Source organism: Saccopteryx leptura, chromosome 5 (genome assembly GCF_036850995.1).
Source record: "Saccopteryx leptura isolate mSacLep1 chromosome 5, mSacLep1_pri_phased_curated, whole genome shotgun sequence".
NCBI lineage: Eukaryota > Metazoa > Chordata > Mammalia > Chiroptera > Emballonuridae > Saccopteryx > Saccopteryx leptura.
In genome coordinates this window covers 70,382,430-70,397,803 of record NC_089507.1, presented here as the reverse complement: position 1 = coordinate 70,397,803, position 15,374 = coordinate 70,382,430, and the positions used below count along the sequence as shown (strand labels likewise).

The 15,374-nt window shown below is 41.3% G+C and overlaps 2 protein-coding genes across 3 annotated transcripts in view; both read right to left on the bottom strand.

Moving 5' to 3' along the window:
* HERC3 (HECT and RLD domain containing E3 ubiquitin protein ligase 3) overlaps positions 1–15,374 on the bottom strand; it is an 809,237-nt gene that overhangs the window by 334,072 nt on the left and 459,791 nt on the right. The gene's annotated exons all lie outside the window — the stretch shown is intronic.
* The window catches only part of HERC6 (HECT and RLD domain containing E3 ubiquitin protein ligase family member 6), an 89,870-nt gene continuing 88,448 nt past the window's right edge, over positions 13,953–15,374 (bottom strand). For both annotated transcript variants that reach the window (XM_066385436.1, XM_066385437.1), the window contains one exon: positions 13,953–15,180. In XM_066385436.1, coding sequence (XP_066241533.1) covers positions 14,957–15,180 — 224 coding nt within the window. In that variant the 3' untranslated portion in view covers positions 13,953–14,956. The remainder of the gene's footprint in view (positions 15,181–15,374) is intronic.

The window sequence follows — 15,374 nt, the reverse complement described above, 5'->3', positions numbered from 1 at the left end:
ATGTTTGAAGTATTTTCCACTAGTCTGTAACTTGACTTTTTCAATTTTACCAAAAGCATCTTTTGCTTGACCAGGCGGTGGCATAATGGATAGAGAGTCGGCCTGTGACTCTGAGAGGACCCAGGTATAAAACCTTGAGGTCCCCACTTGAGTGTGGAGTTGCTGGCTTGAGCATGGGATCATAGACGTGACCCCATGGTCTTTGGCATGAGCCCAAAGGTCACTGGCTTGAGCCCAAGGTTGCTAGCTTGGGCAAGGGGTCACTGGCTCAGCTGTAGCCCCTCTCTCCTGGTCAAGGCACATATGAGAAAGCAATCAATGAACAACTAAGGTGCTACAATGAAGAATTGATGCTTTTCACGTCTCTCCCTTCCTGTCTGTCTCTCTCTTTCACTTAAAAAGATCTTTGCTTAACTCAAGGTTACTTTTTCTTTTTAAAAAAATTTTTATTGAATTTATTGTGACGACATTGGTTCATAAAATTATACAGGTTCCAGGTGCACCATTCTATAATACATCATCTATTTATTGCACTGGGGTGCAACACCCCAAGTCAAGTCTCGCTTCATCACCATCTAGCCACCTCTGTGCTCTTCCGCCTCCCCCTACTCCCTTTCCTCATGCTGTTGTCTGTGTCTATGCGTTTCTCCTTTGCTTAAATCCCATCACCCTTCTCATATAGCCCCTCAACCCCCACGCCCTCTGATAACTGTCAGTGTGTTTTTGGTATCTCAGTCTGTTTCTGTTTTACTTGTTAGTTTATTTTGTTCACTAGATTCCACATTAAGTGTAATCATATGGTACCAAACTCTCTCTGACTGGTTTATTTCACTTAGCTTAATAATCTCTCCAGGTCCATCCATGCTGCCACAAAAGATAAGATTTCCTTCTTTTTTTCTTTTCTTTTTTTTTTACAACTCAGTAGAATTCCATTGTGTAAAGAAACCACAGCTTTTTTTATCCACTCATCTACTACTGTTGGGCACTTGAGCTACTTCCAAATCTTGGCTATAGTCAAAATAGTGTTTTGGATTTCTTGAGATATATTCCCAGAAGTGGAATTGCTGGGTCATAAGGCAGTCCCATTTTTAATTTCTCTATTTTTTTTTTTTAAGCAAGCAAGAGAGAGAAGGATAGATAGGAAGGGAGAGAGATGAAAAGCATCTTGTTGCAGCACCTTAGTTGTTCATTGATTGCTTTCTCATATGTGCCTTGACGACGGGGGTTAGGGGAGTTTCAGCCAAGTCAGTGACCCTTTGCTCAAGCCAGCACAGCAACCTTAGGCTCAACCTAGCAACCTTGGGCTTCAAGCCAATGACCTTTGGGCTCAAGCCAGCAACCATGGGGTCATGTCTATGATCCCATGCTCAAACCAGAGACCCCACGCTCAAGCCACTGACCTCAGGGTTTAGAACAGGGGTCCCCAAACTTTTTACACAGGGGGCCAGTTCACTGTCTCTCAGACCGTTGGAGGGCTGGACTATAAAAAAAAACTATGAACAAATCCCTATGCACACTGCACATATCTTATTTTAAAGTAAAAAAACAAAACGGGAACAAATACAATATTTAAAATAAAGAACAAGTAAATTTAAATCAACAAACTGACCAGTATTTCAATGGGAACTATGGGCCTGCTTTTGGCTAATGAGATGGTCAATGTGCTCCTCTCATCACCAATGAAAGAGGTGCCTCTTCCGGAAGTGCGGCAGGGGCCGGATAAATGGCCTCAGGGGGCCGCTTGCAGCCTGTGGGCAGTAGTTTGGGGACCCCTGGTTTAGAACCTGGGTTCTCAGCATCTGAGGCTAATGCTCTATTCTCTGTGCCACTGCCTGATCAGGCACACTTTTAATATTTTGAAGTAACTCCATAATGCTCTTAACAGTGGCTGCACCAATCTGCATTCCCACCAACAGTGTACAAGGGTTCCCTTTTCTCTACACCCTCGCCAGCACTTGTTTGTTGATTTATTGATGATAGCCATTCTGACAGGTGTGAGATGATATCTCATTGTGGTTTTAATTTGCATTTCTCTGATGATTAGTGACTTTGAGCATCTTTTTGTGCTTATTGGCCATCTGCATGTCTTCTTTGCAAAAATGTCCTCTCAGGTCCTTTGCCCATTTCTTAATTGGATTGTTGGTTTTTTTGGTACTGAGTTTTATAAGTTTCTTGTAAATTTTGGATATTAAGCACTTATCAGATGTACTGGCAAATATGTTCCCCCATTCAGTGGGTTGCAGTTTATTTTTGTTTATGGTTTCCTTTGCTGTGCAAAACTTTTTGTTTTGATGTGATCACATTTATTTAGTTTTTCTTTTGTTTCCCTTGCCCTAGGTGATATATCAGAAAAAAATACCACTATGAGAAATATTTGAGATATTGCTTGTTTTCTTCTAGAATTTTTATGGTTTTCAGTCTAATGTTTAAGTCTTTAATCCATTTTGAGTTTATTCTTATGTATGGTGTAAGAAGGTGGTCCAGTTCCATTTTTTTGCATGTATCTGTCTAATTTTCCCAACACCATTTATTGACTAGATTATCTTTATGTTCTTGCATCGTTTGTCAAATATTAATTGACTATAAAGGTGTGGGTTCATTTCTTACCTCTGTATACTTTTCTATTGACATATATGTCAGTTTTTATGTTAGTACCATGCTGTTTGATTACTATGGCCTTATAGCATAGTTTGACATCAGTTAGTATGATTCTTACAATATTCTTCCTTTTTTTTTAATTTACTTTAATTTATTTATTTATTTTTTTTTACAGAGACAGAGAGTCAGAGAGAGGGATAGACAGGGCCAGACAGACAGGAACAGAGAGAGATGAAAAGCATCAATCATTAGTTTTTGTTGTGTGTTGCGACACCTTTGTTGTTCATTGATTGCTTTCTCATATGTGCCTTGACCGTGGGGCTACAGGAGACCAAGTAACCCCTTACTCAAGCCAGCGACCTTGGGTCCAAGTTGGTGAGCTTTGCTCAAACCAGATGAGCCCGCGCTCAAGCTGGTGATCTCGGGGTCTCGAACCTGGGTTCTCTGCATCCCAGTCCGATGCTCTATCCACTGTGCTACCGCCTGGTCAGGCTACAATATTCTTCTTTCTCAAGATCTCTGTTGCTATTCAGGGTTGTTTGTGGTTCCATATAAATTTGTAAAGTCGTTCTAGTTCTGTGAACTATGCCATTGGTATTTTGATGGAATTACTTTGAATCTACAGATTTCTTTGAATAGTGTGGACATTTTAATGATGTTAATTCTTCCTATCCATGAGCACAGTATATGCTTTTATTTGTTTATATCTTCTTCAATTTCTTATAATTTTTTGAATGTAGGTTTTTACATCCTGGGTTAAATTAATTTTTAAGTATTTTATTCTTTTTGAAACGATTGTGAATGTGACTTTTAAAATTTCCCTTTCCAATACTTTGTTATTGGTGTATAGAAATACAACAGATTTATTGCTATTTATTTTGTATCCTGCTACTTTACTGAATTCATTTATCAGTTCTAAGAGTGTTTTGGTGGAATCTATAGGTCTCTGTATATAGTGTCATGTCATCTACAAATAATGGCAGCTTTATCTCTTCCTTTCCAATTTGGATGCTTTTTATTTCTGCTTGTTGCTTGAGTGTTGTGGCTAGGACTTCCACTACTGTGTTGAATAGGAGTGGTGCTAGTGGACCTCCCTGTCTTCTTCCTAATCTGAAGGGAAATGCTTGTAGTTTTTGCTCATTGAGTATGATACTCGTTGTGGGTTTGTCATATATGGTTTTTATTACACCGAGGTATGTTCCCTCTATCCCCATTTTGCTGAGAATTTTTATCATAAATCGTTGCTGAATTTCATCAAATGCTTTTTCTGCATTTATTGATATGATCATGTGGTTTTTATATTTCTTTTGTTTATGTGGTGTATCACATTAGTTGATTTGCGAACATTGTACCAACCTTGCATCCTGGAAGAAATCCTACTTATTTATGATGTATGATCTTTATAATATATTGCTGGATTTGCTTTGCTAATATCTAGTTGAGGATTTTACCATCTATGTTCATTAGGGATATTGGCCGATAACATCCTTTCTTTGTAGTGTATTTATCTGGTTTTGGAATTAGGATAATGCTGGCCTTATAGAGTGAGCTTAGATTCTTCCCTCCTCTTGAATTTTTCAAAAAACCTTGAGGTGTTAGTTTCTTTTGAATGTTTGGTAAAATTCACCTGTGAAGCCATCTGGCATAGGACTTTTGTTTCTTGGGAGCTTTTTGACTACTGCTTCAATTTTTCTAGGTGCCATTTGTCTATTCAGATTGTCTGGTTCTTCCTGATTCAGTTTTGGAATATTGTGTTTCTAGGAATTCATCTATTCCTTCCAGATTGTCTAATTTGTTGGCATGTAGTTGTTTGTAATATTTTCTTACAATCTTTTGTATTTCTTTGGGTTTAACCATTACTTTCCTCTTTAATTTCTGATTTTTAAAAATATTTTATTTATTCATTATGGAGAGGAGAGAGAGAGAAGAAGGGAGGAGCAGGAAGCATCAACTCCCATATGTGCCTTCACCAGGAAAGCCTAGGGTTTCGAACTGGTGACCTCAGCATTCCAGGTTGATGCTTTATCCACTGTGCCACCACAGGCCAGGCTAATTTCTGATTTTATTTTTTTGATTCCTCTCTCTTTTTTATTTTTTCTTTTTCTATATTTTTCCAAAGTGAGAAGTGGGGTGGGGCGGGGCAGCAGACAGACAGACTCCCGCATGCGCCCAATCGGGATCCACCCGGCATGACCACCAGGGGGGTGATGTTCAGCCCATCTGAGGCATTGCTCCACTGCAGCCGGAGCCATTCTAGCACTTGAGGCAGAGGCCATGGAGCCATCCTCAGTGCCCGGGCCAACTTTGCTCCCGTGGAGCCTCGGCTGCGGGAGGGGAAGAGAGAGACAGAGAGGAAGGAGAGGGGGAGGGTGGAGAAGCAGATGGGCATTTCTCCTGTGTGCCCTGGCCGGGAATTGAGCCTGGAATTTCCACGCGGGGCTGATACTCTACTGCTGAGCCAACTAGCCAGGGCCTCTCTTTTTTCTTGATGAGTCTAGTTGAAGTTTTGTCAATCTTTGTTTTCAAAGAACATTGGTTTCATTGATCTTTTGTATTAAGACTCTATTTTCTTAAAAAAAAAAAAAAAAAAAAAGATGATTTTCTTTATTTTAGCTCTGATCTTGATTTTAGCTAAATGACCAAGAAGCAATGCTCTGATCTTTATTATTTTCTTCTTTCTTCTCCTTTGGGCTGTGTTTGCTGTTCTTCAAGTTCCTTTAAGTGTAAGATCAGATTATTCAGTTTAGATTTTTCTTGATTCTTGAGGTAGGCCTGTAATGCTGTGGATTTCCCTTGTAGGACTGCTTTCACTGTGTCCCATAGCTTTGGGTTGTTGTGTTCTCAGTTTCATTTGTGTCAAGGTATCTTCATATTTCTTTCTTGGTCACATTGTTAACCCATTCATTGTTTAGTAACATGATATTTAGCCTTTATTTCTTCTTGTGCTTTTTTTGGGTGGGGGCAGTTCTTGTGATTGATTTCTAGTTTCATACCATTATGGTCAGAAAAGACACTTGATATGATTTCAGTCTTACATTTATTGAGATTTGTTTGTGTCCTAACATGCAGCTTATCCTAGAAAATGTTCCATGTGCACTCGAAAAGAATGCATATTCTGCTGCTTAGGGGTAAAGTGCTCTGAAGATATCAATTAGGGCCCTGGCCAGTTGGCTCGGCAGTAGAGCGTCGGCCTAGCGTGCGTAGGACCCGGGTTCGATTCTCGGCCAGGGCACACAGGAGAAGCGCCCATTTGCTTCTTCACCCCTCCGCCGCCGCGCTTTCCTCTCTGTCTCTCTCTCTTCCCCTCCCGCGGCGTTGCCCCTGGTGGGCGTGCCGGGTGGATCCCGGTCGGGTGCATGCGGGAGTCTGTCTGACTGTCTCTCCCTGTTTCCAGCTTCAGAAAAATGAAAAAAAAAAAAAAAAAAAGATATCAATTAAATGCAGCTGATCTAATGTGTCATTTAAATCCACCATTTCCTTCTTGATTTTCTGTCTAGAAGTTCTATATGTTTATGTGTATTGGGTGTTAAAATCCTCTAGTATAACTGTATTACTGTTGATCTCTCCCTATGTCCATCAAGACTTGATTTACACATTTAGGTGCTCTTACATTGGATGCATAAATGTTTACAAGGGTTATATCCTTTTGTTGGATTGCTCCCTTTATCACTATGTAGTGTCCTTCTTTGTCTTTTACTATAGCCTTTATTTTAAAGTCTATTTTGTCAGATGTAAGTATTGCTAGCCCAGCCGTTTTTTAAATTAACATTTGCATGAAATATCTTTTCCTATCCTTTTAATCTACGTGTATCTTTCATTCTGAAGTGGGTTTCTTTTAGACAGTACACACACACACACACACACACACACACGTCTTGCTTTCTTATCCATTCAGCTACCCTGTGTTTTTTTATTGGAGCAGTTAAGCCATTTACACTTAAAGTAATTATTGATAGGTATGCATTTATGACCATATTATTTTTTAACTATGTTCCTCTTTTCTTTCTTTCTCTCCCCCTCTTCCTTCCCTTCTTCCTTCCTTCCTCCCTCCCTCCCTCTCTCCATTCCTTCCTTTCCTTCCTCACTTTCTCACTTCCTTACTTCCTTCTTCCTTTATTTTCCTTCCACTTCTTCCTCCTCTTCCACTTCTAACATTTTTCTGTAATACTGATTTTGTGGTAACAAACTCCTTAGCTTTTTCTGTCTGGAAAGTTGTTTATTTCTCCTTCAATGATGAATGATAGCCTTGCTGGGTAAAGTGATCTTAGTTGTAGGTCCTTGCTTTTTATCACTTAAAATTTTTTTTTAATGTTACTTTATTGATTTGAGAGAGAGACAAAGGGGGAGAGAGACAGGAATATCAGTCTGTTCCTGTGTGTGCCCTGACCTGGAATTGAACCAGCAACCTCTGCATGTTGAGATAGTGGTCTAACCAACTGAGCTACCCGACCAGGGCTCATCACTTTAAATATTTCACACCAGTCCCTTCTGGCCTGAATTGTTTCTGTTGAGAAATCATCCGACAGTCTTATGGGAGCTCCCTTGTAGGTAACTAATTGCTTTTTTCTTGCTGCTTTTAGGTCTTTGTCTTTAACCTTTGCCATTCAAATTATATGTCTTGGTGTGGGCCTCTTTGAGTTCATTTTGTTTGAGACTATCTGTGCTTCCTGGACTTCTTTTTTTCCTTCTCTGTGTTGAAAGACAGAAACCACAGTCTGAACTGAAAACACGTGGCTAGTGTGTTCCAAAAGAAAAATTTATTTAAAAAGTGCTTGGGTGCAGGCAGGCTGAGACCAACAAAGGGTGTCAGCCCCGAGCTGCAGGAGGGAGTGTTAGATACAGGGGCTAGGGGCAGATTAGCGTATCTTGGTTTATGGCCTTGGTTGCTGACTTGATGAGTAGGAGTTGGGGGGGTTCGTTACAGAAACATCTCCTCTGTAAGTTCTTCTCATGTAGCAAAGGCCTAATCAGTGTGGTCCTATCTTGTGTCCTTGGGAAATCTCCAAGACAGCCAGGGTCAGGTGTCTCCCAGGAATAGCTGGGTCCTGGGGTCTGTGGGCTGTGGCTAGGCTTTTATAAACAACTTTTGTGATTAAACTCCCCTTATTGTCAGGTCTCTCCCCAATGTAAGCTTTTCCTGATGTTTCTGCAAACTTTTGCTACATTTCAAGGTAAAGGTCAGAAAGCCATTAAGAGAGCAAATTAACTACACCCTTTAGTGGGGGATGGGAATGTTCTGTTTCAAGCCCTTCCTCCTCCTTCAGGCCTGCATTGTTCACGGGATGGCAGCCGAGTAACCATTTTATCTAACAAGTCTGAGAAAAATGTTCAGTCATTATTTCTTCAAATGGGTTCCCATGCCTTGCTTTCTCTCTTCTCTTTCTGTTACCCTTCTGTTATGGATATTGTTACACTGCATGTTTTTCCAAAAGTCCCTTAAACTCTTCATTCTTTTTAAGTCTTTCTTTTTCTTTTTTTTTTTTCTGCTCTATTTGGGTTATTTTTTTCTATCTTGTCTTCCAAATTTCTGATTTAATCCTCTGATCATCAACTACTCTTTATTCCTTCTAGTTCTTTCTTTTTGTGTGTGTGATACAGAGAGACAGGGACAGACAGATAGGAAAGGAGAGACATGAGAAGCATCAGTTCTTTCTTGTGGCACCTTAGTTGTTCATTGATTGCTTTCTCATATGTGCCTTGACTAGGGGGCTACAGCAGACCAAGTGACCCCTTGCTCAAGCCAGCGACCTTGGGCTCAAGCTGGTGAGTCTTGCTCAAACCAGATGAGCCCACGCTCAAGCTGGCAACCTTGGGGTTTCAAACCTGGGTCCTCCGAGTCCCAATCCGATGCTCTACCCCCTGTGCCACTGCCTGGTCAGGCCCTTCTGGTTTGTTCTTGATGTTAGCTATTCTATCCTTTTTTTCTGTTACTTTTTTATGGTTTCTATGTCCTTTTTTTAATGCTGTTGAGCATTTTTATAACCATTACATTGAATTCTGTATCTGATAAATTGCTTAACTCCATTTCATATAACTCTTTTTCTAGATATTTCTCCTGGTCTGTCATTTGGAGCCTTTTTCTTTGTCTCCCCATTTGGCTGCCTCTTTGCATTTTTTTTCTATTTATTAGATAGCTCTGTCTCACAATCTTCATGATGTGGCCTTATGTAGTAGATGTCCTGTGAGACCCAGTGGCATTCTTATCTTGATCACCTGAGCTGGGTGCTCCAGGAATGTCCTTGGTGTAGTCTATGTGGGCCCTCCTCTTGTAATTTGGACTTGATTGCTATTGGCCCATTTATGTATGTGATGGATCTTTAGGCTGGCTGACTGTGAAACTCAACCCCCACTACACATGTGAATTGCCTGTGTGGGTGCTGACCTCACGAAGTAGAATTCACCTCAACAGGGTTGGTGCTTCCTGACATTACCTTTTAGATATGCTGCTTATGGTGCTTATTGTATTCTGCTCTGATGTCTGAATTTGACCACTGGTTGCATTGGTTCTGAGCCTCTTGGGAGGGATGCTGGTGCCAGCCAATATCAGATGCTGTCTGTTCCTGGCCCTCAACAGCCTATTTGGAGCTACAAGAAATGCACTGGTTGTGGCTGTGTCAGCAGATTTTACAAACCCTCTTCACTTCTGAAGAAAGGGACAGAATAATGAGAGAAGCTGCGAAGGCGGTATTAGGAGAAGAAAGGGAAACTCGGGAGGGAAGAAGGGAAATAGAAGACGTTCTCCGGTCTCAACCTCCTACCTGGGACCCTAATACCGCTGGGGGGAGGGACGTGCTCCTCCAGTATCGCCGGGCTCTGTTGAGGGGTCTCAAGGCAGCACCTAGAAAGCCAACCAACTTTAGCAAGGTAAGTGAGGTCATCCAGGGAAGAGAGGAATCCCCAGCAGCCTTTCTAGAAAGACTCATGGAGGCTTATAGAGTATATACTCCTCTAGATCCTGAGGCAGAAGAGAACAGGAGACTAGTAAATATAGCCTTTGTGACTCAGGCCGCTTCAGATATTAGGAAAAAGCTTCAGAAGATAGAGGGATTTGAAGGAGAAAATAGAAGCAAGCTATTAGAGATAGCCCAGAAGGTGTATGTCAATAGGGATGATCCGGAGGTTGGCAGAGCAAAGGAGGTAGCCAAGATCCTGATTGCTGCTCAGAAACCTCCCCCCAAAGGAAAAGGGGGACAGAGGAAGGGCCAAGGACAGCGGATAGACAAGGATCAATGCGCCTATTGCAAGGAGAAAGGGCACTAGAAAAGAGAGTGTCCAAGGTTGAGGGCCAACAGCCAGAGGCCAAAACAAGCTCCAGAGGTCTTGCTCCAAACCTTAGACTGACGGGGCCAGGGCTCCATTCCCGTCGGCTCCCAGGAGCCCGTGGTCACCTTAACAGTCGAAGGAAAGCCAATAGACTTCCCAGTCGACACGGGAGCCACCTACTCAGTCCTAAAGAAACCACAGGGCCAGATGCAGAAGGCAACTACTAAGATAATAGGGGCAACGGGCAAAGCAGAAGCCTACCCATAGGCCACCGCAAGAATTACTGACTTAGGTCGAGGCACCATCACCCACTCTTTCCTAGTCATTCCAGACTGCCCTTACCCACTGCTTGGAAGGGACTTATTGCAGAAACTTCAGGCCACCATAACCTTCCGACGGGAGGAAAGCCCTATGGGGAACAAAGAGGCAGAGGTCAGCATAGAAGTAACTGTCCCACTGTCTGAAGAACACTTACTTGCCACCGTCCTAGAAGGTAAAGAGGCCGAGGAAGGGGTTCCAGACGCCCTGCGTGCCCGGGTACCTGAGGTTTGGGTGGAAACCAACCCCCCAGATTTGGCTGCTCACCAACTGCCTGTCCTGGTGCAACTGCTTAGCACTGCTAGACCGGTTAGGATCAGGCAGTACCCAGTCCCAGCCCGAGCTAAGCAAGGAATCGCCCGGCACTTGCAATACCTACTAGAGGCAGGCATCCTCCGAAGGTGCCAATCAGCCTGGAACACCCTGCTGCTTCCCGTCCAGAAACCAGGGAGCCAAGACTATCGTCCGGTCCAGGACTTGCGGGAAGTGAATGCGCAGGTAGAGACTATTCATCCCACGGTGCCCAACCCGTATACCTTACTGAGCTCATTGCCCCCAACCCATACCTATTATTCTGTCCTGGATTTGAAGGATGCCTTCTTTTGTATTCCCCTGGCACCTCAGAGCCAAGAGATCTTTGCCTTTGAATGGAATGACCCAGATAATGGACTAGTGGGGCAGTTCACTTGGACCAGACTACCACAAGGGTTTAAGAATTCCCCCACCATTTTTAATGAAGCCCTCAGCAAAGATCTGCAGGCTTTCCGCTCCTCCCATCCGTCGATCGTACTGCTCCAGTATGTGGATGACATCCTTATAGCTGCCAAGGACGAAGGAGAGTGTGAGGAAGCTACCTCGGACCTGCTACAAGATCTCGGGTGAATGGGGTATCGAGTCTCCACCAAGAAGGCCCAGATTGTGATGAAAACTGTAAGTTATTTGGGGTATAACTTACAGGGAGGGCAAAGGACATTGTCCAGCCAGTGAATTCAAATGGTCTTGCAGATCCCCGAGCCACAGAATGGAGTGCTCTACCCAAAAAATGGCATTTGTGGTATTGGAGAATGATTCAGCACTGGGACCCTGGTGGTTGCTCCTTCAAATGTCTCACCAGAGCCACAAATGCCACAGTCCCTCTGCCAGATGCCAAGGTGAGTGGCTGTGAATGAAATTTTTGTACATTGGCCCTTTAAAATCTTTTTTATTTTATTTTTATTTTTTAAATTCTTATTTATTTATTCATTTTAGAGGAGAGAGAGAGAGAGAGAGAGAGAGAGAAAGGGGGGAGGAGCAGGAAGCATCAACTCCCATATGTGCCTTGACCAGGCAAGCCCAGGGTTTTTTTTTGAACCGGCGACCTCAGCATTCCAGGTCGACGCTTTATCCACTGTGCCACCACAGGTCAGGCTACATTGGCCCTTTAAGAGGGTATCTGTGTGTCTAGCCGTCTCTCCCTGATGGACTGAAACTCTGCTGCTTCTCACAGCTGGATGTTACTTTGTTGCCTCTTCCAGAATCTGGGGATCTGGACTGGGGAGTCTGGCTTGGTGTGTCAACTCCACACTTTTCAGGAGAATCCCCACATAGCTGAAATATCCTTCCAGAACCTATCCGCACACCACGGGAGTGGGACCGGCCCTTTTCCTATCTCTGCCCTTCCTGCCAGTGTTGATGTGGCTTCTGTGAATCCTTGGGCATAAGACTCCTCCTCTTCAGCTAGTTCTCAGTTGGTTATTAAGGATGATTCATCTTTAATTTAGTTGTAATTCCAGTTTGGTCCTGGGAGGAGGTGATTGTACCTTTTACCTATTCCGCTGCCATATTGGTGCTTCAGACAAAGATTTTCTTCAGAATTATCTTTCAGAAGTTATATAGTGTTAGGTCTTTGTTACATTTCAAATTAATTATTCTTTGTGTTGTGAGGTAAGGGCAAAGTTTTATTTTGTTTTCCTTATGGATTTCAAGTTGTTCCAGCTTGCCTTTCCTGTTTGAATCATCTTGGCATCTTTGTCTAAACTCTTTTGATCCATTTATGTTTGGATTTATTCCTTAATTTTTTTATTTGTTCTGTTGATCTACATGTTTGTTAATGCTACAGTGATATACTGCCTAAATTACTATAGACTTAGAGTCTCAAATATCATTCTAGGCCCTGGCCAGTTGGCTCAGTGGAGTGTCGGCCTGGCGTGCAGGAGTCCCGGGTTCGATTCCTGGTCAGGGCACACAGGAGAAGCGCCCATCTGCTTCTCCACTTCTCCCCCTCTCCTTCCTCTCTGTCTCTCTCTTCCCCTCCCGCAGCCAAGGCTCCATTGGAGCAAAGTTGGCCTGGGCGCTGAGGATGGCTCTATGGCCTCTGCCTCAGGCGCTAGAATGGCTCTGGTTGCAACAGAGCAACACCCCAGATGGGCAGAGCATTGCCCCCTGGTGGGCATGCTGGGTAGATCCCGGTCGGGCGCATGCGGGAGTCTGTCTGTCTGCATCCCGGTTTCCAACTTCAGAAAAATACAAAAATACCCCCCCCCCCCAAATCATTCTAGTGCTCCACCATATCATTCTTTAGTGTAGTTTTGTATATTCTAGGTCCTTGGCATTTTTGTATATATTTTTACGATAAGTTTATCAATTTCTACAAACACAGACTACAAGGATTTTGAGATTATACTAAATAAGATCAGTTTAGGAAGAAATGAAATGCTAATAATATTGATTCTTTTGTCCATGTGAATATTGCTTCCCATTAATTTAGAGCTCCTAAAATTTCTTTCAGCTATATTTTCTAGTTTTCAGTGTATAGTCTAACATATTTTGTTACATTTATCCTTAAAAAACTTATCCTTAGGTATTTATTTTTTTTGATATTGTAAATGATAGTTTTTAAAATTTCAATTTATTATTGTTCTGAGTATATGTAGAAACATAATTAATTTTTATATATTGACCTTGAATCCTAATACTTAGTTTTGCTTAGTTCTGTATAAATCTCATAGATTTATTTTTGCTTAGTTCTGTATAAATCTCATAGAACTTCACAGATAGATGACCAAGTAGTCTGTAAATAAGGTAATTTTACTCCTTATTTTACAGTAAGTATCCTTATCTTGTGTTCCTTTGCCACATAGAATGGACTAGTACCTCTAGTACACTGTTGAATAGAAGCAATGATAAACTTGCCTTGTTACCAATTTTAGTAGGAAAACACTATCTTTTACCATTTAGTATGAAGGTAGCTGTGTGTAGGCTCTAACAGATTAAGTTCTCTTCTGCTGCTAGTTTGCTGGTATTTATCATCCATGAATAGCTATTGAATTTTGTCAATTTTTTTCTGCCTCTATTGAGGTAATTATATGACTTTTCTTTGCCTATTATGGTAAAATATAACATATTTCCAAATGCATTTTGGGACTAAACCCCACTTAGTCACAAACTATTATCCTTTTTATTTTGTTAGATATATTTGTATAAAAGATTTTTGTATCTTTGTTCATGAAAGATGTTTGTAGTTTATTTTTTTCATGCAATGTCTTTGGTTTTGGTATTAGTATAATGCTGGCATCATAGAATTAATTGGGAAGTGTTTCACTCTTGCTCTGTTTTCTGAAAGAGTGTGTAATGAATGTTTAGTACACATTCATCCACTTGCTTTGGGAAAAGTAACGTTGGAGGTGAAAAGCCTGAAGGACACGACCCAGAAGCCAGAGGCCTGGGGATCCTTAAGATTTAAGAATTACTTTTCCCTTGAAATAAAAAAGAATACACCTGGACAGTCTAGATATTCATTCCATTTATTTTAGAAACCACACACGTCCAAAACAACTCTGTGCATTTGCTGGGGCTTAGGTTTCCACTGATTACCTCACATTTAGCTGTCCTCAGTGAATTCTTCACCTCTGTTCTGTCTATCCTCAGGTGATCCTGCCATCTTTCCACATTAGCACCCCAATATGGACCTCACCCGTAGGCTTTTCTTTCCCAAACTACCACCAATGCAAGGCTCTGTTTATGGTTTGGGATAACAGCAGAATTGATAGAACAGCTTACAGTGTAACAGTTAATATTAGATAGAACTGGTCCACTAAATTCATTGGCCACTTCCAACCATACTTGCATCTTTCTTTAATTCATTCTGTAGCTATGATATTGAGGCATACTGCAGGTTCTTCACATTTCCCCAACTACAGTTAGACAAGAATTCCTGGTTGGCCTCAGCCTTTAACCAAAATAAGAAATCTGCATTTAGAATGATTCTTGGAACATGATGTTGAAAGTAATTATTCAACATCATGTTCCAAGAATTAGTGAATCGCTTAACATTTTGATTTTTCATATTATTCAGCAGTTGTCTAAAATAAAAACTCTGGAGACATTTCAAAATACAATATATACATCTACATGTCTCAAAATCAAGTTGAAATAGTTTATATTTTTGAATACATTTTCAAACTTTTATATTTACAGGCAGTGTTTATTAGATGCACAATATTTTTAAAAACAGCTAGTAGTTCTTAATATCCAGCTTATTTCTAGATGATAATTATTGTTTAGGAAGTAATTCACTAAATGGGAAATATTTCAATAGCAAGTTTAGGGATCAGGTAATGTTGATTCATTAAAAATATTATCTTGATTCATCACTTTTGCTTCTCTCAACATTTATCTAATAATGCTAATTAAAATCCATCTTCTCTTTGGACAAAATAAACCTAAAGAAGAACATCAGAATTGAAAAGTGAGAGAACCTGAGAATGCGAGGCCTCACTGAGACTCTCAGAGGTCACTATCACTGTGTGGCCAGGGGTGAGACAAATCCTCTATTCCTCTTGATGGCTATTTGAAGTGCTTCCTCCACTCTTTCCATTGTAGAATATTCAGGAAGGTACAGAATATTATGACATACAAGTGATCTTGGATAATCTTCTTCACTGGAAATTTCAGGACAGCGAAATCTGATTCTCATTTCTTGTAATTCTCGTATAGTCTGCCTATCATTTCCTGTAAGAAACACTAGAAAGGAATAATCTTTGGTTAAGATGTTTCTTATAAAGAACAACAGGCATATGAAAAAATGCTCAACATCACTAATCATTAGAGAAATGCAAATTAAAACCACAATGAGATATCACCTCACACCAGTCAGAATGACGCTCATCAACAAAACAACACAGAATAAGTGCTGGTGAGGATGTGGAGAGAAGGGA